General features: G+C 40.8%; 1 protein-coding gene across 1 annotated transcript in view; it reads left to right on the top strand.

Annotated features, from left to right (window-relative positions):
* tle2b (TLE family member 2, transcriptional corepressor b) overlaps window positions 1–26,935 on the top strand; it is an 87,227-nt gene that overhangs the window by 39,053 nt on the left and 21,239 nt on the right. Inside the window, exons 5-8 of the mRNA XM_089000432.1 lie at window positions 15,159–15,221; window positions 23,311–23,385; window positions 24,951–25,131; window positions 26,820–26,836. Coding sequence (XP_088856558.1) covers window positions 15,159–15,221; window positions 23,311–23,385; window positions 24,951–25,131; window positions 26,820–26,836 — 336 coding nt within the window. The remainder of the gene's footprint in view (window positions 1–15,158; window positions 15,222–23,310; window positions 23,386–24,950; window positions 25,132–26,819; window positions 26,837–26,935) is intronic.

Raw genomic sequence — 26,935 nt, 5'->3', positions numbered from 1 at the left:
CTTCCCCCACCAAGCCACTTGATAAAACCCCATTTATTGTTATTAACCCTTTTATGCACCCTATAACTCGATAACACGATAAGCCGTCCACCGTCATCACCGCTGTCCCCGAAAGGGTTAATACGTTATTTTGAAATTATTTGAAAGAGCAAGATGAGCGCCAGCCTGCGTATGTGGGTCAAGTAAGCTCCAGAGTGGTCAGATGACTGCGTGCGTTTCTGCTGTTTATTTGCACTCTCTCTCTGATCACTGATGTGTGACGACTCTCTTTGCACGTGTTGCAGCGTCTGTGTGCTCTCTTGTGTGCAGCTTTGATCTCTCTCTCTCTCTCTCTCTCTCTCTCTCTCTCTCTCTCTCTCTCTCTCTCTCTCTCTCTCTCTCTCACTCTCTCTCTCTCTCTCTCTCTCTCTCTCTCTCTCTCTCTCTCTCTCTCTCTCTCTCTCTCTCTCTTTCTCACTCTCTTTCTCTGGATTGTGCATGTGTGTGTGTCCCGCTGCTCACACACGTGCATGCAAAGAGCTCATTTGTGAATAATGAGGCATAGAGAGATGGAGCAGGATGGAACGCTTTAGAGGTGAGACAAATTAACGCGGTGGGCAAAAGCAATGAGAGAAAGAAAAAGGGAAGCGAAAAATGTGATGCGAGAGAAATTAACTGAAGGGAAAGTGGAATTCCCGTCGCGCTAGCCTTTTAATATAATGGCTTTGTCACTTTGTGAGAGGAGATTTTATGTGCGTATCTGCACACCCCACCTAGTGATAAAAACGTGTGTGTGTGTGTGTTATACTTTGATGTCCAGAATTTCACATTTACTTCTTTTCTCTAAACACCATTAAATCAATGTCAAAAATGAAAAGAAACCTAATGAAGGAACATCTCATTGAAACATGATGACTAGAAGCATCAGAAGAGCAAAAGCGACGGATGGTCTCATCTCACACCAACACGAGCTGACAAAAAAAAAGTGCTGCATTGTACTTCATTACGTTTGTGTAAGCTCTCAGTCGTACAGGAGTGGTCCATCGATGAAATGGTTTCTTCAGCCGTCATCTGTACTTCTCTGAAGTTGCCGGACGTTTCGCTTCTTATCCAGGATGCTTCGTCAACGAACTAAAGTCTGACTGGTAGTTTCGGCCCAATATATATCCCTACTGTCCAGACGTGGCGGTGCCGGACTCTGCTATGATAGGATAGGTGCCTTCTCTCAGGTTGGGGGGAGCAGAGGACTACTCCCTGCGGCTCCACTGATTACTTCTATTGTCCTAACTGATTACTTCTATTGTCCGGCCTGAGTATGAGGTCTACGACTGGCCTGATTGCCCCATTTGCTCTGGTATCACCTCATCGGCATAACTAAGCCTATGTTGCCTAAGCAATCTGTTGTACGCACGATCCAAATTGAACATCTCCCCACCATGCCGGTTTAGGGAAGGATTTTACTGTTTTATGAAAATCGCTTCTTTTACCCCCCTTTCAAACCATCTATGTTATTTCGCTAAGATTTTAACCTCATTGTCGTCAAATGAGTGGTTGCTAGCTTTTAGGTGCATATGTACTGCTGATTGAAGCCCACTAGTATTATCCCTGCAATGTTGATAGTCTTTTTTTTTGAGAATTTGTTTAGTCTCCCCAATGTACTGCTCTTTACAATTTTCATTCTTACAATGTATTGAATAAACTACATTACTTTGCTTTTCATTTGGCAGCCTATCTTTTGGATGCACTAATTTTTGCCTTCAAGTGTTTAGCGGTTTGAAATAAGTAGGCATTTTGTGTTGCCAAAGGACTCTTTGTAAATTTTCAGAAACTCCTGCAATGTACGGTACTGCTACTCCTCTCCTTACTCTCTCTCCTTACTTCTCTCTCCTAGATACTAAACCACAGAGAGAGTGAGACAGTGGGAGAAAGAGAGACAAGAAGGAGAGAGAGAGAGACAGTGTAAGCGACAACGAGAGAGTGGGAGAGTGATAGAGACAGTGAGAGAAAGAGAGACAGAGAACGGTACAGCCAGAAATACAGTGGGAGAGAGAGAGAGTGAGACAGAGAGAGAAAGAAAGAGAAAGAGAGAGGGGATACTTTGGGGGGGCAAGCTTGTTAGACTGCAACCACCACTGGCGAACCGCGAACCGCAACATTTGGGTCTGACACTCGCATGCCCAAGAAAAATCAATTTGCTTGTGTTTACTGCACTGTTTGTGTTTTTAGAGGCGTCTTCAGCTGTCTTTACTCGCACGCTTAATCGGACATTGTCGTCATTATCAGGGCAAAAAATTGATAACACCACCACGATGTTTTGAAAGTACCCTCTGAATGGTGCTTTCTTTCCGTTTTGGTTTTATTCTTTGGCCATTTTGAGGGTATCTTCACTTCCAACAACCAATCAGGTTTCACAGGCACATTCACCCAATGGAATCACGTGACCAGACCCCGCGTTGTTTGTTTTGGGTAGATCAAAGCAGCTACATTCAAAGAGTCTCGACATGACATGAAAATCTCCCATCTACAGAACTTCCCTCATCACACGCTCGACTTCTTTTCAGCTCTCTCGACTTTGTCTGCAACTATTTTCTTGCCTAAACATTTCATTTTCCTGCCTGGTCGACTTTTCGTCTTTTAGTGTATGTGTGTGTGTGTGTGTGTGTGTGTGTGTGTGTGTGTGTGTGTGCGTGTGCGTGTGCGTGTGCGTGTGCGTGTGTGTGTGTGTGTGTGTGTGTGTGTGTGTGTGTGTGTGTGTGTGTGTGTGTGTGTGTGTGTGTGTGTGTGCGCGCATTTGTCGCTTTCATGCTGGGAGGCTTTGCTTGCTCTGCACACAGCTCTTTGTACTATGTGGGCACTTCTCTACTCTGTTTGGATTGCTTTTCTGTGTGCACCCTTCTTGGCTGCTGTGTGTGCGTGCGTCATTTTTTTGTGTGTTTAGCTGTATTTATACGTGCTGCGTGTGTCTGATTGTTAGTGCTTTGGTGTGTGTGTGTTTTGGCGTTTGCATTTTCCCCCTTCCTTCCTATTCCCCTTCTCCTCTTTCCATAACAGCAGGGCCATCAATCAGAAGCGAGCGATGGTGGTAGTGGTGGTGATGGTGGTGGTACAGGGGGTGGGGAAGGGGTTGTGTCGGAGGGTTTGGAGGATGAGAAGGTGGCGTCATGCCAGGGAAAGACGAGCTGGCACGCTGCCCAGAGGAAAGAAGGGGAAAACGAGGCAAGGGATGAGGGTGGGAGGCGAGGGGGTGATGCAAAAGAAGGAAAAAGAGGGCAGGCAGAGAGACTGAGGAGCAAGTCCAAGTGTGAATGAAAATGAACCAAGAGAAGCGAATGATGAGAGGCAAAAAAAAAAAAGGAGAAGAAGAAGGAGCTGATGTCACTGAACTGCGTTGAGCCTCAAACACAAATCAGTGTCTGATTAGAGCGTAACTGGCGACGAATGTTGACCTTTCTTTTACTGACACAGGGCGAACGTGGGCCGGCTTGCAAACGGGGGGATTAGATAAGATTCACTGTGCGTTTGCATAGAGACGACAGTATTCTCACAACACCGCTCATAAAAAGGGGCATGTTTTATTTATGTATTTATTTATTTATTTATTTCATTGTGTGTTTGTTTCTTTCTTTCTTTCTTTCTTTCTTTTATTTAGTTGTTTATTTATGTATTTATTTGTTTCATTTATTTATGTATTTATTTATTTGTTTATTAGTGTAGTTATTTGTGTCTATTTAGTATTTTTTATGTATGTATGTATGTATGTACAGTAAAGTCTCGTTATATCGATATCGGTTATATCGATAGTACTGCTTATTACGATACTATTTCTATGATCGCAAGGAGAAAATTTACATGCCGCAGGATCGGATATATTGATAGTCCGGTTATATTGATATTTTTTCCGTCTCCCGAGAATATCGATATAACGAGACTTTACTGTATGTATGTATTTATTTATTTATTTATTTGTTTGTTTGTGTGTTTATTCATTTGCTTATGAATATGCTTATTTATTTATGTGTTCATTTATTCATGTATTTATGTATTTATTTCTTTATGTGTTCTTTATTGATTTTTTTCTTAATCTATGTATTTGTCTATTTATTAGTTTGTTTATTTATGTATGTACTGTATTTATATATGTATTTATTTATTTGTCTATTTAGTAGTTTGTTCATTTATGTATGTATTTATTTGTTCCTTTATGTATTTAGTTATTTTACATATACATACACAAAAAAGGCTGTAAACAACAACTGCACTGTATTCCACCATTGTTGTGATTGCCAAGACCTGCCACCAATAACAATTTGTAGACACCCCCCCTCAAAATGTTTACAATTGCCTTATATGACTCGTTTAAACACTAAACGTACCCTATCTATTTTTTCCAACCCCGTTAGCCTCACAAGGGGGGCGGGTGGGATGGAGTCTACCCATGCCGTCTTTGGGCAGTTGTTGGGGGACACCCTGAACTGGTTGCAAGCTAATCATGGGGTACACAGAGATGAACAACCAGAGATGAACAACCATTCACAGTCACATCAAGGAACAATTTTGAGTGTTCAATCAGCCTGCCATGAATATTTTTGGAATGTGGGAGGAAAATGCACTACCCAGAGAAAACCCACCCAGGCATTCAAAATGCACACAAGGAGACCGAAGACAGATTCTGCACTGCAAAGCGATGCGCTAATCTGGCAACCATCATAACCCCCCTCCCTGATCCCAAACTATACTTCTAAAAGAAACTACACTTTGGGGATTATGAGCGTTGTCATCAAATGGTGAGTATAGTTTTGCTTTTTTGAATGTTGCTGTGCCGATGACCATTTTGTGTTTGGGAGCCTTTTACTGAGTGAGTTGCTTGTTCTGTAGTCACAAAGGGACATAAGTCTTCTTGTGCCGGTCAGGAAGAGCATCCGACGTAAAAGCTTGGCCGAAACAAACATGCGGATCGAACCTCTGAAGATGGAGGTCACTGAAAAGAAGAAGACTAATATTGCACGACCCCAAATTTACAACGTTATCAACCACTATGGCCTAACTTGTTCCTTCTTGATGCCTTGCCAGTCAATTTCGCACCGAGGCCTTCTGATGCTTTGACAGAAGCTTTTGGATGAGCAGGACATTTGGACATGACACACTTCCAAATACATCCCAGCGAGGCATCATTTTCAATCACATTCATTTGTTGATGGAGTCGACTTTTGTCTCGACTCTCTTTCCCTTTTGAAATATGTTCTATTTTGGAAATCGGGACCGACCTACCTTAGCCGGTGGTTCTGAATACAAATTCATGCACTTCCGCTAAACATGAAGGTCTTCCATTTCGAAGGACAGCCAATTTCAATGTTTACACAGGGACCATCCATTCATTTTCTTTCGCGCTTGTCCTCATTTGGATCGACGCGAAGCTGGAGCCTATCCCAAATGACTTTTGGCAAGATTCAGCGGCACGTCCTGGACTGGTGGACAGCTAATCACAGGGCACGTTCCAACAGTCACAACTATGGACAATTTAGAATCTTACGTGCTGGTGAGAGGAAACTGGTGATAGTTTAAAAAAATAGAAATGTAGCATCATTTTAATGTCATCGAGATATCATGGGGATGGGAAACAGCCAGCCAACCATCACGCATAATGACAATGAGCCCAATCCAAGATAATTACCTACTCATCATGCTATTCGAGCACCGTTGCCAAACAAAATGTCTTCCGAAGACTTATTTTATTCCTCCGACCCGCAGTCTATTCACATACCTGCGTGATTTCAATTCCTCAGATTGATTTGACATTCTCTGGCATTTATTTGATAGCCCCCTCCTCCCCATATCCCCATTTCTAGGGCAAGTAAAAGGTGGCCGTCAAGAACAAGCCTCAACTCCCGCAGGGTCAAGAGTGTTTGCTGTAGCAGTCGATCACAAGGAGGAGAGCAGCTTGTGGCAGAAAATAGAAAAAGATGGTAGCGATTTTTCAAGTCAGTGAGTGGGATGAAACCGCCCACCTTTCCTTCACATAAACTTTGAGTGAGTCAACGGACCGTCTTTGATGGAAGGCCCTCTTAGCCCGCCGGGCTCCGAGCTATTAGCACCCGGACGCTAATCATGTTGAAACTAAGATAGCTTTATTGGCAAGATGAAGGAATTCAAGCGCTATTAGCCGATGTCGGAGTCGAAGGCCAAACACAAAGCTAATTTTTCACAAGAAGTCTTTCCCGTGACATTTTAGAATGGGTCTTCTTCTATCTATAACTTGTACCGCGTTTCTTCTTCTGTCAATATGCGACTGGTTTGACTTCACTGTGAGTCCGCGCGAGTGTCTGGGTTTAGGCATTTTGTCCATAGCAGCGCCTGTGCTAGTAATGTTCTCTGTAATTGGGTTTTTTTTTTTTGATTAGATTAGATTAGATTAGATTAGATTAGATTAGTGTATTTTCTGGACTATTAGGCGCACCAGAGTATAAAGCACACCACAAATGAATGGTGTATTTTTTTTCATTCAATGAAGGTGCACTTTACAGTACAGTGCGCTTTATATAGATAAGGTGCACTGGACTATAAAGTGCACCTTCATTGAATGAAAAAAAAAATCCAATATAATGTATAAATCTAGAAAAGTTTTCCAAATATAAGGCACACCAAATAAGGCGCTATAGTAGAGGCTAGGTTTATGCACTACTTTTTCGACAGTGGGAAAATGGAGTCGGTGGCTGCTGACAGTAATAGTGAGACCTGTTGTGGCTCAATATTATTTCACATATAAGGCACACCTGCGTATAAGGTGCAGGGTCATCTTTTGAAGAAAATGAAGGATTTGGGTGCGTGTTATACACCTGAAAATACGGTAGATTAAATTAGATTAGATGAGATGAGATGAGATGAGATGAGATGAGATGAGATGAGATGAGATGAGATGAGATAAATCTTGATTGGTCTCACAGAGGAGAAATTCACAATTCATAGCAGCGAAATTTTGAAAGGAAGAGGAAAGTAAAAAGAAGAACAAAATATTGGAGCTGCTGTAAATGCAGCCACTTTCGCAGCGCCAACTTGAAGTCAAAATAAATATTACTAAATAATATACAGTGAATATAAATAAATAAATAATATTAGTTAGTTGTTTACTAAATTTTTCAATACATTTTGTTTCATGACTATTTTGGTATATTTTCACAAATCATATCCAATAAGATATGCCCCTCCTATTTTCTCCCTGTCATCAACTCCTTTTTTCCCACGTGACAACTATACAGATGCCATTGTACGCAGCTGTTGTTGACTTTTTCCAAACATACATACCCACAAGTCTATCTTTCCTTTCCACCTGTCTTACTTTCCTTTTCTTTCCCCCCACACTTGCCAAACCTTTCCTAGAATGCATTTATTTTGACAGCCGTTGCAAAGATGACAAGCATGTGTAAAATTTGCATTCAGGTTTTTTTTTTAATGATGTGGGCAGAGGAGGAAGGAAAGGGGAAATATGAGAGATGGCAAAGTAAGCTCCGCAGAGCTTTTCCACTCCGGGTGTGATTTTGGTCCACCGGGCCAGGCGCTGGTGTGAAAACAGACCTCCTCCTATAAAATCCCTCTCCTTGTTTGACAAAATCATGGCAATCCGCAGCTGTGCATGACCTTTCAAACACGGCATAATATCGCGGTGACCGGTGTGGAAAAGTTTTGTATGCTTAAGGAAATTGACAAACAGACAATTAAAATGGAACACCCAAAACCTAGTGTTCATTTTGAATTGAAACAAAAGTTCACCAACTGCTGTATTTATCGTGATTATCATCATAAATTAAGCGAAAAATCTGAAGCATCCATGCATAAAATTCAACAGGTCAGCCATTTTGGTTTGAAGCAGCCATTTTGGGTGAATTCCAGGGCTGCTATTTTGAAGCAGTAAATTTTCCTCAAATGAGTCCCATGCAGAGACTTTGATCTCAGACAGATAGATAATGTAACTGCAGCTGATACATTTGTTTATGACTGCTATCCCATAGTTGACCAGCAGATGGCTGTGCTTTATTTTATTGCCATTACGTTGGGTTGTTCTCACTTCCGGTACAGATTTACTTTCCGCTCTTCGTAATTTAAGTTTCCTTTTACTGAGAAGACGGCGAGAATCGACATGCTTTATCGCTGTACTGTTTAGCAAGGAAAAGACAAAAGGACAAAGACCAAATACTTCTATTTGCTACAGAAAGCGGACAAAGTGTTCTACGGTGGTGGTGCCGTTGGTGATTCAGCATGCAAGTGAAATCACAGTAAAGAATTAACCATCAGTACAAAGAACCGGAGTCCTCTGTTTGGAATGGAAGTACAGATAATGCTAATTTGCCACGATATTTTTTACCTATACCATTTGCTATATGTTTAATAAAAAAAAAAATGGTAGCTACTGTATATAGCTGAAGCTGTAACAAAGCGCTTAACATGGACAACCATCATATGCAGGAAGTAAAGCAGTCACAAAGATAGTAGAAAACACTAGGGAGTAAAACAATGATCAAGTTGGAATCATGCTGAGTCGAATGCAAAAGAGTACAAATGAGTTTCAGTGGTTTTGAAACTTTCATTTTCTTAAAAGCATATGATAGCTCGAAATTGTTAACCGAAATCACCCAGAGGTGAAGCTTCTTTCCAGCGTCCGTGAAGAACATAAAGAGATATAAAAAATGGGTGGGTGAGTTGATTGACACATTTATTCACATTCCATTACTGCAATGTGAAAATTGTTTTGAAGTTAGAGCCACTTGGAAGTCAACCGGCATCATGGAACATGTGGTTGTGAAAATTACAATCAAGCATCTGTACCAAATCTCATCTGCTATGTAAACAAATTCAACCCATTCATATTTACCTAATTCATGACCGCCCTTCCCTAAAAAGTGGTCTATTTTGTACTTTTTCCAAACCAAGGTTGACAGCAAAAAGCAGCAATCAATCAAATTGCACCACAAAGGTTGTCATTTTATCTGTTTCAAAATGACCCTGAAATCAATGGCACTGTTTGCAAAGCACAGTCGGAACTCCCGGGAATGCGATGCGAACCCTAACAAGTTGAATGTTGTTTAGTTTTATAAGCACGAGTTGGCACAACGCACATTGGAATTTTTGTTTTTTTATTTGTTATTTTTATTATTTATTTTTGCCGATATGTGTGCATTGCTGCCAACGCAAATAGTTGACATTCTTAAATTAACAGTGACAAGTTGTTTCACATCCTCGCTGTTCTTTTTCACAACCACACTAGTGCTAAAACCGCAGCTTACATCTTTGAATGTGCCGTTTAAATGCTGGTGTGTGTGTGTGTAACCCTTGCACACACAAAAAAAGGCTTTTTGGATGTGATTATTGTTTGCTCTCAGGTCATTATAACTGTGAGCAAACAAGATAAGTGCAAGCGTGCTGTCTGTCTGTCATTGTGGAACGTGTGCATTGCAGGCTGAGACATGACAAACATGTATCACAGCTTCAAGAACAGTGTGTCCTTGTCCTGGAACTATTTCTTACTTTCTCCTCACTTCCTTGAATTATTTAGCTTATATCCTTCCTGTATTTTTTTTTTTCACGAAATGAACAGAATACTTGTTCGCTGAGAAGCTGCTGTACTCTTTGTTTCCTGGCCAACATTTTTTAAAAATCCGAAATTGACTTCAAGCTGCTTTATCTTGCTCCTCCTTTTACTCTCTCTCTCTCTTTGCAGTTGGCAGCTTATCTGCCCTCAGGTGTTTATCGACCCCCATCATCCCCCACCCCCCTTTTGCTTCCACTTGTCTTTCTCTTCTTTGTATCTGTTCCTACCTCCATCCGCTCATCCTTCCATCCTGTCCAGCCAGTGCCAGCATTTCCCTGATGGCTGTGCTTTGGCAGCCCCGTGGATGGGCATCTCTGTTTATGTCTGTGACACCTGGCTTGGTGCACATTCGGTTGCAGCCCAGATGACTTTCATTATAGTGCAAAAGTCCCGCTGGCTTTTTTTGGATGCTTTCACTCCAGCATGTTGCTCTTCCAGTAGTCATACCCAACCCTGGAAAACAAAAACAAAACAAAAGGAAAAAAAAAGACAATTTTTAATCTATTGCTGCTATGACTGCCCCCTATCATAACGTTTGACAACCTTTTTTCTGAGACACCTGGCTTAATATAATTCTTTTCATTTTTCAGTATCTTGACCGAAAATGTTGTCTCTCACAAACTAGGTCACTGTCAAGTAGAGCCAGCCTACATTAAAACGGCTTTAAAATCTCTTGAAAAATCATTACAAATTGGAAGATTTTTCCATTTATTTTCTCCAAACATGAAAACACAAGGCAGAGATGACTTTCATGTCCCCCGCCCAAACACATTTTTATTCAGCTATTTTGCTGTAAGCATTAACCTATTCACAGCCATTCCCGAATTTATTCAGGAATTGAAAAGCACGACGTGGAGCGCCATTCCCGAATTTGTTCATTTTTTTTTTCTTGGTTGGGGGTTCAGATAAAACGCAGGTCAGATTGCTTGCAATTTGCAAGGTCTTTCCCTCTCACGCATTTGCCTTTTGCACAGCCGTTCCCATGTCAAACTCAGATAACTCCAGAACCCTATAACTTAACTGTTTTTTCTGATGAAAGTAGAGAGTTTCTTACGCTACATTGAGTGTTTATGTACTGTAGTCATAAAACTCAATATTCTGTGGGTCTTGCAATTTGAGTGAAAATGACAAAAACCCTAGAACGGAGTGGACATATTTTTGCACATCGCCTGGCAGTGAAAAAACAAAGATACTTTTTTCCACAGTATTTATTTATTATTATTTATTTTTTTGCAAAATTTCATTCTGCCAATTTTTTGGAATCTGCACCAGGCACAGAAAATATATATACTGTAGTCAGACCCTACTAAGGTCTGTGTTGACAAAAATCACAAATTTAGAGGTTCTGTTTTCATTTTTTAATTGTCATTACGATAAGCCCTCACCATTTGGCAATCTCGCTGCCTTCACAAACAAATCTGTAAAACTAAGTACAGTGATACTCTGTTTTAGGCCAGAATCCGTTTCAGAAACCTGTTCGAAAACCGATTTGTTCAAAAACCGAAACAGCACTTTCCATTTAAATCAATGTAAAAAAAAATCTTTATCCGTTCAGTCTAGAAAACAACTTTTTAACTATTTCACAGCATAACCCGGATAAAAACTTAATAATAGAGCAGGTCATGTGTAAAATTCCATAACAACAAACTGTATTTTTTTATTTTCACCAATTTTTAACATCAACATTAAGATCTGCTTAAAAAGCACTCTATCTGTCTGCCACGGGGCGTGTTGGCACCTATCCCAGCTGTCTTTGGGCAATCACAGGGCAAACTAACTTTTCAAATCATCATCTGTGTGCTTTAAAATCATACTATTCCGGAGATCTTAACCAAATATGTCTGCAACAACAATATTAACGCATCGGTCAGGAAGTGACATATAAGGAAGCGCAGGGTAGTCGAGTGATTAATTCAGATGCACTGAGTTTGGTTGAGAACCAAATATCGGTTGTATTCCGGGGCATAAAAAATATGACATTTTTGGTTTAAAACCGAATGGGATGAGAACCGAGACGTTCAAAACCTGAGGTTTGACTGTACATTTTTCCGAAAAACTGCATAGAGTACACATTATATACAATTCTGATTCTTCATGGAGAACAATGCATAAGTAATAAACTACAAATAATTATTCCTCCCTCCATGAGTTTTCAATTTTGCTTCAGATTATTTCTATATTGAAGTGAAACTCATAGAAACACTTTAGTGCATTTATCGCTGTGTATAAATAAACCCGTCTTGACTTGCCAAAGCTAAAGTCCTCACCGTTGCGAACATGACGTAGCTCCAGCCCCATTATTGTGTCTTCAATCAGAGTTTGGCCTGCCTGATTGAATTGTTTCCAGATTGCGGAGAGCGTTTGCCAAATCGGAGAAAGGCTTGCTCGTTTCGCAGATGTTGTTGACACACGCATTCTTTGTTAGCCTCTGTTCAGATGATTATCAAGAACTAAACTACGTGGACTGTACACACTTACTTTAACCACGTCAGTCCCTTGTGCCTTGGTTCATTTCTCGTTGCAGTGTAGTTAAAACACACACCCAATAGAAGTCTAGCCTCAGAAACACAATGCGGTGAGCAATTCTAGAAAAAAAAAAACGATGGTCTAATTTTCACATCCCCACAGGCTTTTCTATATATCAAGCAAAACTTCCATCCCGACATGATTCTTTTCTTTCAATTTGATGATGTGATGCCGCCATACTTTTTAAAATTTCCATCGTATCTTTCCGTTACTTGGAAGCCTGTCGTTTTGGTTCAAAGTGGCCATTTTGGGTTATTTTTGACCCATTTAGATAAATCCTTCTAAAAGCAAACAGTTGCATCTTAGGAGACAGGTGGCTGATGTTAAATTTAGAAAATAGTCATTTTTCATCATTCACTTCATTTTATTCCATGGGCCTTCCATGTCCCTTAAAGCACAACCGACGTCTCCGGACAAGTTGTTTCCATAATTTGTAAAATGGCTTGAAATGACTTCTACTGAGCGTATTATACAAAGATTCCACCGCATATAGCTATAATTTACGTTTTAAGACTCGCACTGAATATTCCGGAAGTCTTGTTTTTGAGTTGGTGACGAGTCCTCACGTTACGTCACTGAAAGAATGCCCCTGACCGAAAAAAAGGACACATTATAGCAGTCCTTCCATCACGTCAATGCATTTTGCTGTACTTGTTTGGTCTGAAAACTTCGTGTTGCACCAAAAAGAGGCAGAAGAGGGCGACAAAGCTCCGTGTAAGGAATTAATCAGCCTGTGGAAACGGGCTGATAAATTCCTTACACAGAGCTTTGTCGCCATTTTCTGCCTCTTTTTAGTGCTACATTTTCCCCCCTATTGCCTCACAATGGCACGGAATAAATTATTTAATCGATTGCAAACATGTATGCTTTCCTCTTCAGAACTATTTGAATCATATTCATAACTGGATGAGTAACAAGAAAGCATCTTCTCCGAATCTGAAGCCATTGTTTTAATTCTCCAGCAAGGCACAACGTACTGGCGTGACGTCACGAACAATACCTTCTGAAACTGGCCACTTCCGGATTCATTTTTTTGCAGATTTTGGACACTTTAAGTCATTTTTATTGGCGTTTTGCATTTGACTAAAAATATCATTTGGGTATTTTAGATGCTATATAATGTTTTTCTGATGTCAGTTAGGAAACAAAAAAGTGATGTCGGTTGTCCTTTCAAGACACACACACACACACACACACACACACACACACACACACACACACACACACGCACACACACACACACACACACACACACACACACACACACACACACACACACACACAAGGTATAAACTGTAACATAACCCGGGAGATGGAGGCGGGGGGGGGGGCTCTGACACACTACTAAATGAATAAAATAATTAGGGCTGGTCCCTGCAACTATGTGCAATGACTGCCATGACTACACTGGCTTTGATTGGCAGGCCGGCTCATCATACAGATGAGTATGTTTGTGGTGGCAAAAACGTGTTTCCAACCTCAGCTTGCTGCTCTGTATCACAGCCCCCCCTTTTCCTTTCATGTCTTCCCGCTCCTCCGCTCAGCATCCTCCTGTGGCCGGAAAAAGGCGGATCTTGAAAATTGAATCGCGAAAGTAATGAAGAGCGAGGCCGAAAATGAAAACAAAAATAATAAAAGGAAGAGCAGCGGGGGGGTGCGGTGGGGGCATACCACGGCAAAACAGAGAGAAATGAGCGAAAGCAAAGGGAGTGGTAGCAGGTGAGGGAGGCGAGAGCAATGAGGAAGTAGCGGGTGAATGGCATTAAAATGGATCTGCGTGAGAGCTGTTGTAGAAAAAAAAGAGAAAAAAAAAGAACGGCTGAGTGAGGAAGGCAACAAAATGAGGCTGAGGGCACTCAGACGGATAGAATTAGACATACAGCAGAATCTTTGTGTGCCTGTTCGTGTGTGCGCCGCTGGATGCTAACTACATTTGTGTAGGTACAGGAACACATTGTTAAAATATTTCTCGGGCAACGGAGTGCATTTTCATTTGCTTTCTCAAATATAGTCGGTTAGATTATCACCTAAGAAAGTGACTGGCAAGTGGCCCCGTACATTATTGGGAACACCTTCATAATCTGGAGCTACGGTAGATGTAAAAATAAACAAGTCTACACACCCATGCTCTAACTGCATGTTTTTGTGATATGACAAATGAAAGCAAGATTAATAATTCTAAAACTTTTCCCGGACTTCATGAGTGCTCTAATTTGTACTCAATCAATTTGATTGCAGTGTTTTTGTGTTTTTAAGAACTGTTTTGAAAGGCAAAATGATATACAGCACCGGTGTCAAAGTCAAGGCCCGAGGTCCCAAATGTAGCCCGCCCCATCATTTTATTCAGCCCATGAAAGCAAATCAAGCATGTCAAGTGCCATGATGCTTGCTAAAGTCCAAACAAAATGGTTGTATCTAAACTACAATAACAGTCATTATTTATTGTAATTTTTTTTACCCCTGACGTACCGGATGTGTAGACGTATTTTTTTATATACCCACTGTATACGACAAGGCAAAATACAATATCTGAGTACGATTGCTTCTTTTAATTCAATTAGAGAACATTATATTGTTCAAAGGCATGGTTTATGAAATAATAAATATTTAACCACTTATTTAGTCCTTTACTGTTTTATATATACTTATATATACATGATCAGATTCAAGCGTGCATGAAAGGGTTACATATAAATAAAAATGTAATTTATCTGATTAATTTACAAACAGTCAATAAACAAGAAATGCTGTGCTTTACAGTGTGTAGGAACGTCTCGTGAAGTGTTCGGTCAGTGGAAATAAAAATATGAAGGTGTTGCACGAGCATGAAGACAAAAAACATATAGGAGTGAGGTTTCTGAAAGGCGCTCTCAACCGCCGCTGTTCCACCTCGTGCGTTCTTCTTCTGACACACCCTCATTAGAAGCATGTTTCTTTGATGCGGCGAAGGCTTAATGTGCTGTAAATGCGTATCATATGCTCTGTGTTCATTGTGCACTTTGCCATATGCGATGTGATCGAGTAGCCGCCCGCTCTCTCACTTACTCACTCCCTCCATTTGCCTCCATCACAGGCGGAGATTGTGAAGCGTCTCAGTGCCATCTGCGCTCAGATCATCCCTTTCCTCTCTCAAGAGGTGAGTACGGTCCTCACCAGACACACGTTTTACCTTGCTTCGTTCATGCCGCCCAAATATCTACTGTCCTTTTTATAGTAAACATTAAAGCCATCTGAGCATCACAAGCAATTTCAATGGTGGACATTTTCAGTTCTTGGAACAAGGCTTACAGTACAATGATGCCTTGAGATATCAAAATCAGAATCAGAAAGCCTTTAATGGTCCCACAATGGGGAAATGTGCAATCCACAGCAGCAATTTGAAAGGGGATGGGGTTTGGGGGGCGGGGGGGTGAAAGCATAAAAACACGATATTCTAAGCATCATAAAAAATGTCAGAAGACTGAGATGTACTGTAAAACTGTAACTGCACAAAGTTTCATAAAATAACTGTGCATAGTGCAAGTATCAAAGAAAAAGCATATTGATACAGTGATCCCTCGGTTTACGAACCCCTTGGCTTACAAACTTTTCGTTTTACGACCGTTAAATTTATGAAAATTTTACCTTGGCATACGTACTTTACCTTGGCATACGAACTTTTTCGCACACGGAGCTGCCTCAATGAGTGATGTGTCGTTCGCGTATGAGCCTGTTCTTCTAACAACCAAATTGCAACCGACTGTTTTTGTCCTCTATTCCTCGCCCCCAGTCTTCGGTTAAAGCCGCATGATTGGTCAAGAACGCAGCAGTGAGGGGAGGTGGTTTCAACATTAAAGAGACAGGCAGACGACAGTGAGAGAATTCCAACTTTGATAGTTCAAAGGCAGAGTATAGACTGCAAGGTTAAAATATCCCATCAATCAGGCTCCACAAACAACGCGCACAAGCCATCTTGACTTGATGCAAAAAGCAGAAAATTAGTAGTTTTCCTTGCAGTGTACCACTGCAAGGAAACGATGTCAATTAACTCATTCACTGCCAGAAGGTGTGCAAAAATATGTCCACTCCAGTGCCAGGTTTTTGTCATTTCTTGGTGGATGTTGTGTCTTTTGTCAGTATATTGAGTTTTAGGACTACATAAACATTCAATGCAGAGTAAGAACCCTTAGACTCTCGTCTTATATCAGAAAAAAAAGTTTATTTCAAGCTTCGGTAATCGAGTGGTTAGCATGCTGGATTCACAGTGCTGAGGTCGTGAGTTCAAGACCTGGTCCGGCTTCCAGTGTGGGGTTTGCCAGTTTCTCTCCGGGCCTGTGTGGGTTTTCTCCGGGACCTCCGGTTTCCTCCCACATTCCAAAAACATGCATGGCAGGCTCAATGAGAACATTAAATTGTTCCTAGGTGTGAGTGTGACTGTGAATGGTTGTTTGTCTCTGTGTGCCCTGCGATTGGCTGGCAACCAATTCAGGGTGTCCCCCGCCGAGTGCCCGAAGACGGCTGAGATAGGCTCCAGCACCCCCTTCGACCCATATGATGATAAAGTGGTCTGAAAAATGCAGAGATGGATTTCAAGCTGACTTGGTTGTAGAATTATCTGCAATGGAAATGGGGGTGGCTGTACAAAAGGCAAATGCCACCCACTTGCAGGAAGGAAAAACATTGCCAGAGGGTGACTGCAGTTTGATTCACACCCATCACCCCGACAAGAAATTCGGAAATGGCAGTGAATGAGTTAATGATAAGCGCATATTGTGAAGTTGGCTGCCGCCATATCGCAGTAGGAATGATAATGCAATTTTTCCACTCTTAAGACAAAACATCCGCCAAAGAATGGCTTCTTTCAAAAAACTTTAAAGGACAACCGACGTCTCCGGACAAGTTGCGTCCATAATTTGTAAAATGGCTTCAAATGACTTCTACTGAGCGTATATTAATAAGATTCCACCGCATATAGCTATATTTTACGTTTTAAGACTCGCTCTGAATATTCAGGAAGTCTTGTTTTTGAGTTGGTGACGAGTCCGTACGTGACGTCATGAAAGGACCGCCCCTGACCGTTAAAAAAAGACGCATTGTAGCATACTTCCATCACGACAATGTATTTTGCTGTATTGTTTGGTCTGAAAACCTTGTGTTGCACCCAAAAGCCGCCAGAAGAGGGTGTCTAAGCTCCATATAAGGAATTTATCAGCCTGTGGAAACAGAGGTGGACACAGGTGGTCGCCATTTTGTGCCTCTTTTCTGGTGATCGTTTCTCCCCAATGTTGCCTCAAAATGGCATGGAATAAATTCTTTAATCGATTGCAAAAAATGTATGCTGTCCTCTTCAGAACTATTTGAATCATATTCATAACTGGATGAGTAACAAGAAAGCATCTTTTCCGAATCTGAAGCCATTGTTTGGATTCTCCAGCAATACAAGACGTCTTGGCGTGATGTCACGAACTGCGGGGGGGACTTTCTGAAAATGCCCAATTCGCAGCTCAATTTTTTTGCAGATTTTGGACACTTTGACTAAAAATATCATACTGCGTGATTTGGGTATTTTAGATGCTATAAAACGTTTTTCTGATGTCAGTTAAAAAACAAAAAAGTGACGTCGGTTGTCCTTTAATGATGATATTTATGTTCAAAGACACCACAGTAATGTAATGTGACACTGAGCCAGATGCTGCTGAAAACAGCCTTATTTGACCACATGTAGCAGCCTGAATGTGTACACTATATGGTGGCATGTGAGTGGGAATACAACAAATCAAGATTTATTTCTTCTTAAATTTGTTCATCAATTAAAATTTTTCTTGACACAGATCAACATTTTGTCCTTCTGTCATTCTGTCACCACAAAATATGTAGCCAGTTGACGTTCTAATAGCAACTGACAAGCGAGTTAAATATTTCTCTTTCTCAAACAACGGCTGAGAGAAGCTTGGACAGAGGTCAAGTATGACGCGGACCAATCTTTAGTCCTCGCTTCTAAATGCACCTCTACATTTTCCAACTTGTTCTTTTCCTTGGCCTTCTTCAAGTTCATACAGTTTGCTATGTGGGAGGCTTTGTAAGGATTTAGGCTGAAGACCAGCACTCGTCGATAGTGATGGATCCCCTACTCACTTCCCGCGTTTTTGCACTTGGAACATGAAAAGCCTTTTCCACTTGAGCTGTGGCTTCTTCACATGCTTCTGTGCAATTAGAGCAGATCTGCAATCTTGGACAACACGAGAATGACATCCACAGTGTACCGCCTCGCTCTTGTTTCCTGATATTAACTTTGAATGCTCTTGGCAATCCGAGCCGAGGGAACGTTATAATAACTACAAGGAAAACATCTCCTTCTCCTGCCTTTTAGTGAGAAAGGAATAACACTTTACCCGCTGAGATTCACGGCGTTGGGAAAACTTTAGTTGTATTCTTGGCCCTGAAAAACGATTGGGATCATATTCAGACCGCAAGTTCAGAACGCGGTCCACCCACTAAGCGATCTCTGGAGATGAGTGACGTCCAAAACTACAGGTGCCTGGCAACGGTCTCAAAGCCACAGTGTAATCAGAGACGGATTCCACTTCTCTTAGGTTTTACTTCCTAAGGAAACAAAAAAAACTGTCCTTTTCGACAAATTATACAGAGTGAAAATGTGAACTCTGCGCCCTTGTTGTTTTTTGGGCAGATTGCAAGTGTATGCAGTTTAGGTCAGAAGTTTACATGCACTGATCATAAGCATTAATGTCATCTTGAATTTGGCCTTTGAATTTATTCAAATTGTTCCTTTTCCAGATTGGAATTATTATACAATGTGCACAGCTGGCTATCTTTAATTCTTTTTGAAGATTATTTTTTCTCCTATGATGATAGCATTTAATTAATCAGAACGACAATCTTAACCCTTTCATATTACAGTGGATGGCTTATTGAGTTATCAGGTTCCAGGGTGCTCAAAAGGGCGTTTTAAAAAAAGGAAGTGCTTCCATTTTTCAGAGCACAATTTTCTGTGTTGGTTTTACCTTAAAGTATCACTATCACAATATTGGCAAATTTTTGTCAAAGTATAAATTCCTTACTCCTGCTAGCTCATCTCTACTTAGGTAGCTATTTAAGAACATATAGTACCATACAAGCATTTTTTTTTTGGGGGGGGGGGTGTAATAAAAGTAACATTAAAATATATAAATAATAAATAAATACACAAACGAATAAACAAATAAATAAATAATCGGATAAATAAATAAATAAATAAATAAATAAATAAATAAATAAATAAATAAATAAATAACAATGGTGGGGGGGAAGTTAAAGTGATCCCGAAACGTTGAAAGACTTGTGTGATGATGGAAAACATTTGAACAGGAGTATACACATCTTCAAATATTTTCGTAAAAATGAAAATTGGATGCACATGTTTGAACCGATGATTGATTTTCTTCTCCACACTTAATCCGTACTTTCATTTTTTTTTTTTCATCAATGGAATGTCGCATTAATTAGCCATTCGAGTACAATTGACTGCAGCTGAGAGTTAAAAAGATTTTGTTTGACAACCCTCATACACAACATACCCCGCACAACACTCCACAACAATGGTAGAAAATCAAAGCAATTCACAGGGGTGATCACTATTGGCCACTTCTTTTGGAACTATTTCTAAACAAATGCAGATCCCACATCAATCACTTCACACAATTTGGAAGTCAACAGGATGGCACCAGCCAGTGACAAAGGCTCTCTTGGAATTGCTGTCTTTAACCTATTACGCTTCTGACCAATGAATCGCCTTTTTGGGTGCCGCGACATGCCTGAAACATCAGCACATGGTTCTCGGTGAAAACATCTGTGAGTTTGTAGTCTGACTTGGACTTTTCAATCAACAGACAGAACTTTTCATCTAATTTTGCACTTTACAACCAAAAGGGGGCACCAGAACCTTGCCATCGTGAGTGGATTTTGTCACAAATTAGCCTTGTTATGGTAAAAAAAGAAAAAAAGCTCTGGCATTTAGCAATCTGCTTGAGGCATGTGTGACGCCGCAAACAATGTGGGGTGAAAGTGTGTGTGCGTGTGTGTTATGCGTGTGTGTTATGCGTATGTGCGTGCTCGGAATACAAATCTGCAGACGTGTTTTTTTCGGGGGGTCCTGGTGTGAGTATGCACTGATGAATGTGCATCCTGCAGACAGGGAGGTCACGGCTCTGTCAGTTTGATCAATATTGACACCGTGTGTGTGTGTGTGTGTGTGTGTGTGTGCATGTGTGTGACTTATTACATTGGGAGATTGGATAAACATGCTGCGTTAGAGCCTTGTACACTTTGGAGCATTTATGCCCGCAGCTACCTTGGTGTACATTTATTGATGTACTTAACTGATAATTGAGATGCAGTGACAATTTTCAGTTGGATTTAATGACATTTGGAAGGAAATAAAAAAATATATTAAATAGCGAGGACCACCAGCATGCATTTCGGCAACAGACACGCAACACTTTGCTTTATGAAGTTGTAAATGGAGTTAAGTATCATTCTAAAACAATACAAGTACTGTATATACAGTAAAGTCTCATTATATCGATATCGTTTATATTGATAATACTGCTTATTATGACACTATTTTCATTTCCCGTGCACATTTCTAGTCTTTTTATGTATAATTAGTTCAGTTTAGTACGATTTTTTACGATAATCCGGTTACTACGGTGCTCTTTTTCATCTCCCGCCGGCCATTTTGCTATGTATATATCGATACACGCCATCGGTCGCGCCATTGGTCGCGCCATTGGTCGACTTGGTCACGTGACTTGGTCACGTGAGTTTGTTAAGTGACCAGCTCCCGTGTAGCAGAGCCATTTTCATTTTCAGACGCTAGCTCGTGTGTAGCAGACGAGATTGAAGTGTTTGTGTTAAAAGGTAAAAAGCAGAAGAAGATTGATGACTTTTTTAAATTGCATACATAATACAGTAAGATGTAAGCGTTGCAGTTTCCCTGTTGTGTTATGTACATGCCCACTGTACTGTATATGAATGCAATGGTTTTTTGCAACAATGTTTCTTGTTTTGTCTGCTGAAGCGTGATGATTTTGAAAATTACCATATATTCCATACTGTGTATTAAAGGACAACCGATGTCACTTTTTATTCAAATGCAAAACGCCAATAAAAATGACTTCACTCCAAGACGTCTTGCATTGCTTGTGAATCCAAACAATGGCTTCAGATTCGGATAATATGCTTTCTTGTTACACATCCAGTTATGAATATGATTCAAATACACCGTAGTTCTGAAGAGGAAAGCATACATGTTTGCAATCGATTAAAGAATCATATGTGCCATTTTGAGGCAACATTGGGGGAACATCTCTCACCCCCCCAAAAAAAGAGGCACAAAATGGCGAGCTCATGGCCAGCTCCGTTTCTTATATGGCGCTTGGATGCCCTCTTTTGGCGGCTTTTGTTAATGCAGTTCGGCGCAGGACGGATATATTGACAGTACGGTTATATCGACATTTTTTCTAACTCCCGAAAATATCGATATAACGAGACTTTACTGTAATTCATTGGTATAGCTCAGGGGTCGGGAACCTTTTTGTCTAAGAGAGCCATAAAAGTGAGTGTGTATCCCAAAAATTTATTTCCCATAGGAAACCATTTATGGGAAAAATCCATTCCCAGGTCCCCATAAAACAATTTTCTTTCTAATTTTCTAAGCCTAAAAATGACACAAAATATACCTTATTTTATGTATAATAAATGTGCCATGGTATTATAATTAAAGAAATAAACTGTAATAATGTCATTTTATTTACCTTTGTGATGGTCGTTGATGGCTTGATGGAATGAAGTGGGCAGTTTCAGCAGCATTAAACACTTGATGAGGAACGTAACTTTCTTCTTTCACCATCTTGAGGAATGATCCCGTGTAGGTGCTTTCTCTGTGATAATTTTATCTAGTTCCTCATCAATTGTGTTCTGTTTAGCTGGGTTGATAGCTTTTTGCATCAAGTGTAAAGATGGCTTGTGCGGGTTGTTTGTGGAGCCTGAGTGGTGGGATATTTTAACCTTGCAGTCTACACTCTGCCTTTGAACTATCAAAGTTGAAACTCTCACTGTCGTCTGCCTGTCTCTTTAATATGAATGCTTTTCCGTTCCTCATGATTGGTAAAAATCCAGCCAAATGATCGGAGATCAATGATGCGAGCTAGCCTGCACACTGCTCATTAGCTTGCACGCTTGCTTTCTGGTGTCTCTTGCGGAAGTATACTGATGCTAACGTTAGCATGGGACTGTTTCATTGATGGTATTGCTTCATTGCAAATTACAACCACGACAGAACCTTTTCTATCCACAAAGGTGAATCCTTCCGTCCATTCAACCTGAAGTATACGATACTCGTCATCATTTTTAAAAGGGGACATTTACCTGTTTTGACATGAACATAACCTTAGGTCAGCATCATCCAATCAAAATTGAGCTTTCAGCCAACTGCAGACCAAATAGGAAATGGACAGCGAAAAGGCCAGAGTATGTATTTAGTTTTATCCGCGAGCCAAATGCAATCATCAAAAGAGCCATGTATGGCTCGCGAGCCATAGGTTCCCGACCCCTGGTATGCTGCTTGTCACTTCATACCCGGAGTCATTATTTGTCACTTTAAATTCAAATAAAGTAGATATTCATTAATTTGTTGTGTGCTCTATCGGTCATATATGGATTAAACATTCTAATGGCCTCCCCAAATTCATAACGGCCCTCGAAGGGAAAATGAGTTTGACACCCTTGGTTTATGTAGCGAATGCTCATATGCTCCAACATGGCATTTTTATTGACTGTTACATCTTTTATTTTGCCATGAAGCTCATCGACAGTTCAAATAACAAAATTAATGGTCAACATTCGACTGATGAAAACGAGTGGAAGAACCTGGTTCCAGTATGCGGCTAGCTTCACTTATGAGTAGCCTAGCCATGTAGCATTATAAACTAACACAGCAGTCAATCGTCACTCAAGTGTTCCGTCTTCAAAAAAACGAAACTCAAATGTAGCACACCTGTCAGAATGAAAGTCGCTTGTTCATAAAATGTTGAGGAGACTGAAAGTAAAAAGCTACCATTTTTTTTTATAAAAACTGTCAAAGGTTTCTAGTTCCTGGGCAATTCCCTGATAAGGAAATGTGGCAACATAATTAAAAATACATCAATCTGGTCAAATGTGACATTGTGTGTTTGCATGTGTGTGTGCAGCACCAGCAACAAGTGGTGCAAGCAGTGGAACGGGCCAAGCAGGTCACCATGGCTGAACTCAATGCCATCATCGGGGTGAGTCACCTCCACACGCAAACACAATAACAACTGAGGATGTTTTGAATTGGACTTAGTTATTGAATTTTTTGGGGGTTCAGAGTCAAGATATTTTGATGCGTGTGGTTTTCTAACCATTTCTGCTCCATTTTCCACACATCATGCTTAGATGGAGAATGTTTCAGTGGATGAGCTTTTTGTCCTGATGTAATTTTGCCTCTATGCTAAGTTAGCTGCTAATGCTCATTTAAAAATGGAAGTGGCAAACCTTATTCACATTTTTTTTACCTAATCTCCACATGTTCCTGTTTTTTTTCTTTCACTATTCATTTTTCCCATGACGGTTATAAGGAAACGTAAATTATTCATGGCTTTTTGTTGATTCAAGGAAGACGAGCGTAACAGCACATAATGGTGTTTGCCATTCACGTGACACCACGCTCAGAGTCTAAATGTGTCAGGTTTAATATAGGCCAAGGAAAAAAAAAAGAAAAACTTGAACTGTATTCACTTCATACCAACTCTTGTTGGTGCTCATGCAGTTAACTTATTAGTTGCACAAAATAGCCCGGAAATACCAAATTAAGCAAATTGTTGCAAATATGTCCCCCACCTATTGCCCAAAGATGGCTGGGGTAGCAACCCCCACCATCCTCGTGAGGAGAGGCGAATCGGAGAATAAATGAATAAATGAATCAATGAATGAATCAATCAATCAATATTTCATTGGTGGTTGGAGATGGTACGGTACGTTGTTTCAGTGGACACGGCCATTACCGATCCATGCGCACCAAATCCAGCAGACAGCTTCTTCCCCAAAGCCATTAACTCTTTAAACAGTAACCCAAATTGAACTGTATAGTGCCTTTTTTGATGATGATACTAGTGCAGCGTGTTCTACCGGAAACAAATTCCTTGTGTGTTTTACACACTTGGCAATAAAGATGATGATGATTCTGATAGTATTTGAGAGCAGAGATGGGATTGGTTTTTCATGTGATACAGTTGTACTTATTTTTTTTTTCATTTAAATTCTCCTCTTTGGTATGTAAAATTAAGAAGACAATGTTTTTACAGGAAAATCAGGAATAAATTCCTCATTTTTCCCCTTGTGAGTGTTTTGCAAGGATCATTGTTGTTTTTGTTTTTCCTGATCTCTTCTATCATTTTTACATGACTTTAATGTTTCCCATCCCTACACCAGCAATCGCCTTATTACCTACCCCACCCTTTTCTGCCATTGGCTATTATATTCTCAACACGTTAATTGTTTTCTGATCTTCTATTGTCAAATCTCGCCGTGTGTGATGGCTATTTCCTCCTCTTCTCATGTTTGCTGATGATTCAATTTCCGACTTTTCCGTCTCGACTTTTTATCCGCCGTGTCGACCTCGTAATCCCCTAATCTGTCCACAATCCTATCAACTTCACTTCTTTATGATTTCCTCTCTCTCTCTCTCTCTCTCTCTCTCTCTCACTTCATTGTGACCACCTTGTTTTCTTCCTTCCTAATAATCTACCCGCCGCCCTTATCCAACCCCCCCCCCACCCCAATCCCCCTTCTCTTTCCCCTGTGGCCGCAGCAGCAGCAGCTCCAGCACCTGTCACATCACGCCCCGGGTATCCCCCTCACGCCGCACCCATCCGGCTTGTCTTTGGGCGCGGGGGGCTCTGGGCTTCTGGCGCTGACGGGGGCCTTAGGGGTGTCTGCCCACCTCGCTGCCAAGGACGAGCGCAATCACCTTGACCCGGAACATCTCAGAGGTATTGAAGCAGTACAGTATGCATGCGATGGTCTTTATATGCTACAGTATAAATATGAACTGGCAAGTTTCAATTCAATTCTTCTGCGGCGTGCATCTTGGCCGCCTGGGGGCAGTTTGAAAACAGGGAAAGCCACAGCGACTCAGTGGGACACAATTATGTTCGCTGTTCTTTGCGGAGGATACAGAATGTACACCTGCGAATATTTTATATTATCTGTCTACAGGTGTTGCTCCACATTTTGTATTCAGATGTAACAACACCAATGCTATTCAATAGCCATCTTTAAAGGACAACCGACGTCGCTTTTTTGTTTCCTAACTGACATCAGAAAAACGTTTTATAGCATCTAAAATACCCAAAACACGCAGGCTGATATTTTTAGTCAAATGCAAAACATCAATAAAAATGACTTAAAGTGTGCTGAAACTGCAAAAAATTGAACCTGGAAGTGGCCAGTTTCAGAAGGTCCCGCCCCCTTGTTCGTGGTGTCACGCCAAGACGTCTTGCCTTGCTCGAGAATCAAAACAATGGCTTCAGATTCGGAGAAGATGCTTTCTTGTTACTCATCCAGTTATGAATATGATTCAAATAGTTCTGAAGAGGAAAGCATACATATTTGCAATTGATTAAAGAATTTATTCCGTATCATTTTGAGGCAACATTGCGGGGAAATGTAGCACTAAAAAGAGGCAGAAGATGGCAACAAAGCTCCGTGGAAACCGGCTGATTTTTCTCCTTGGCATTTTTGTCAGCGAATATCAAATAGTTGTTTGGTGTAACACACAACGACTCACCATCGCGTTATTTATGTGTTTTCCTTCTAATTTCGCCATCAACACGGATCAACACAAAGTTTTCAGACCAAACAAAGTACCGCAAAATGCATTGACGTGACGAAAGGACTGCTGATATGTGTCCTTTCTCAGTCAGGGGCGTTCCTTCAGTGACGTGACGTGAGGACTCGTCAACAACTCAAAAACAAGACTTAAAATGTAAAATATAGCTACTATATGCGGTGGAATCTTTGTAAAATACGCTCGGTAGAAATCATTTGAAGCGATTTTACAAATTATGGACACAACTTGTCCGCGGGCCTCGGTTGTCCTTTAAAGTTTGGTATTGTTTGTTAGCCTGAATGAGCATTCCAAGGGCAAACCTCTGCGGTAGTTTTAAGTACACAACCTTTCATTGTCATCGCTTTATATAAAGTTAGACTTCAAATTTCAAAGATAGAAATTGAAGAAGAGCGTGCAATGGCTGCCATGCGGACCTCATTTGAACTATTATAGATTGCTGGCACTGCGCGGACAGAAGCTTGTACGTGTGAACTTTGCTTCACCTCCCCAGCGCGGCTTATCTGTTTCAGGCACAGCGCCAAGAGACTCATGAATAATGGCAGGGTTGGAAACATGTATTGGGAGAAAAAAAAGCAGGCGAAAGAGAACCGTTTGCGTTCATTCTGTATTTTGCAGATTACATTTATGCGAATGTTATGCGCTCAGATGGACTGGAGATAGCACGCCCGTTTTTTTGTTGTTGTTGTTTTTAACGAGAGGAGCTGTCATAACCTTGGCTGACTGCTGTTGCCAACATCAGCTCTGACGTCAAGCTTTTTTTTCTCCTCATCCGTCTTTTCTTACTTTTTTTCTCTCTTCTTTTCATGCTGTCCCTCCGCCCAATCCCAGAGGGAGCACCCAGCCGGGTAAGTAGTGTGTGTGTGTGTGTGATTGAGAAAGGAAGTGAAATACACAAGCACAGCAAAGTGTGTGTTGCAACAGCTGTTCATTGCTTCCGCACATCG

This window comes from Hippocampus bargibanti, linkage group LG07 (genome assembly GCF_051943395.1).
Source record: "Hippocampus bargibanti isolate YZ-2025 linkage group LG07, ASM5194339v1, whole genome shotgun sequence".
NCBI classification, from domain to species: Eukaryota; Metazoa; Chordata; class Actinopteri; order Syngnathiformes; family Syngnathidae; genus Hippocampus; species Hippocampus bargibanti.
This window is presented reverse-complemented; position numbering and strand designations above follow the sequence as displayed.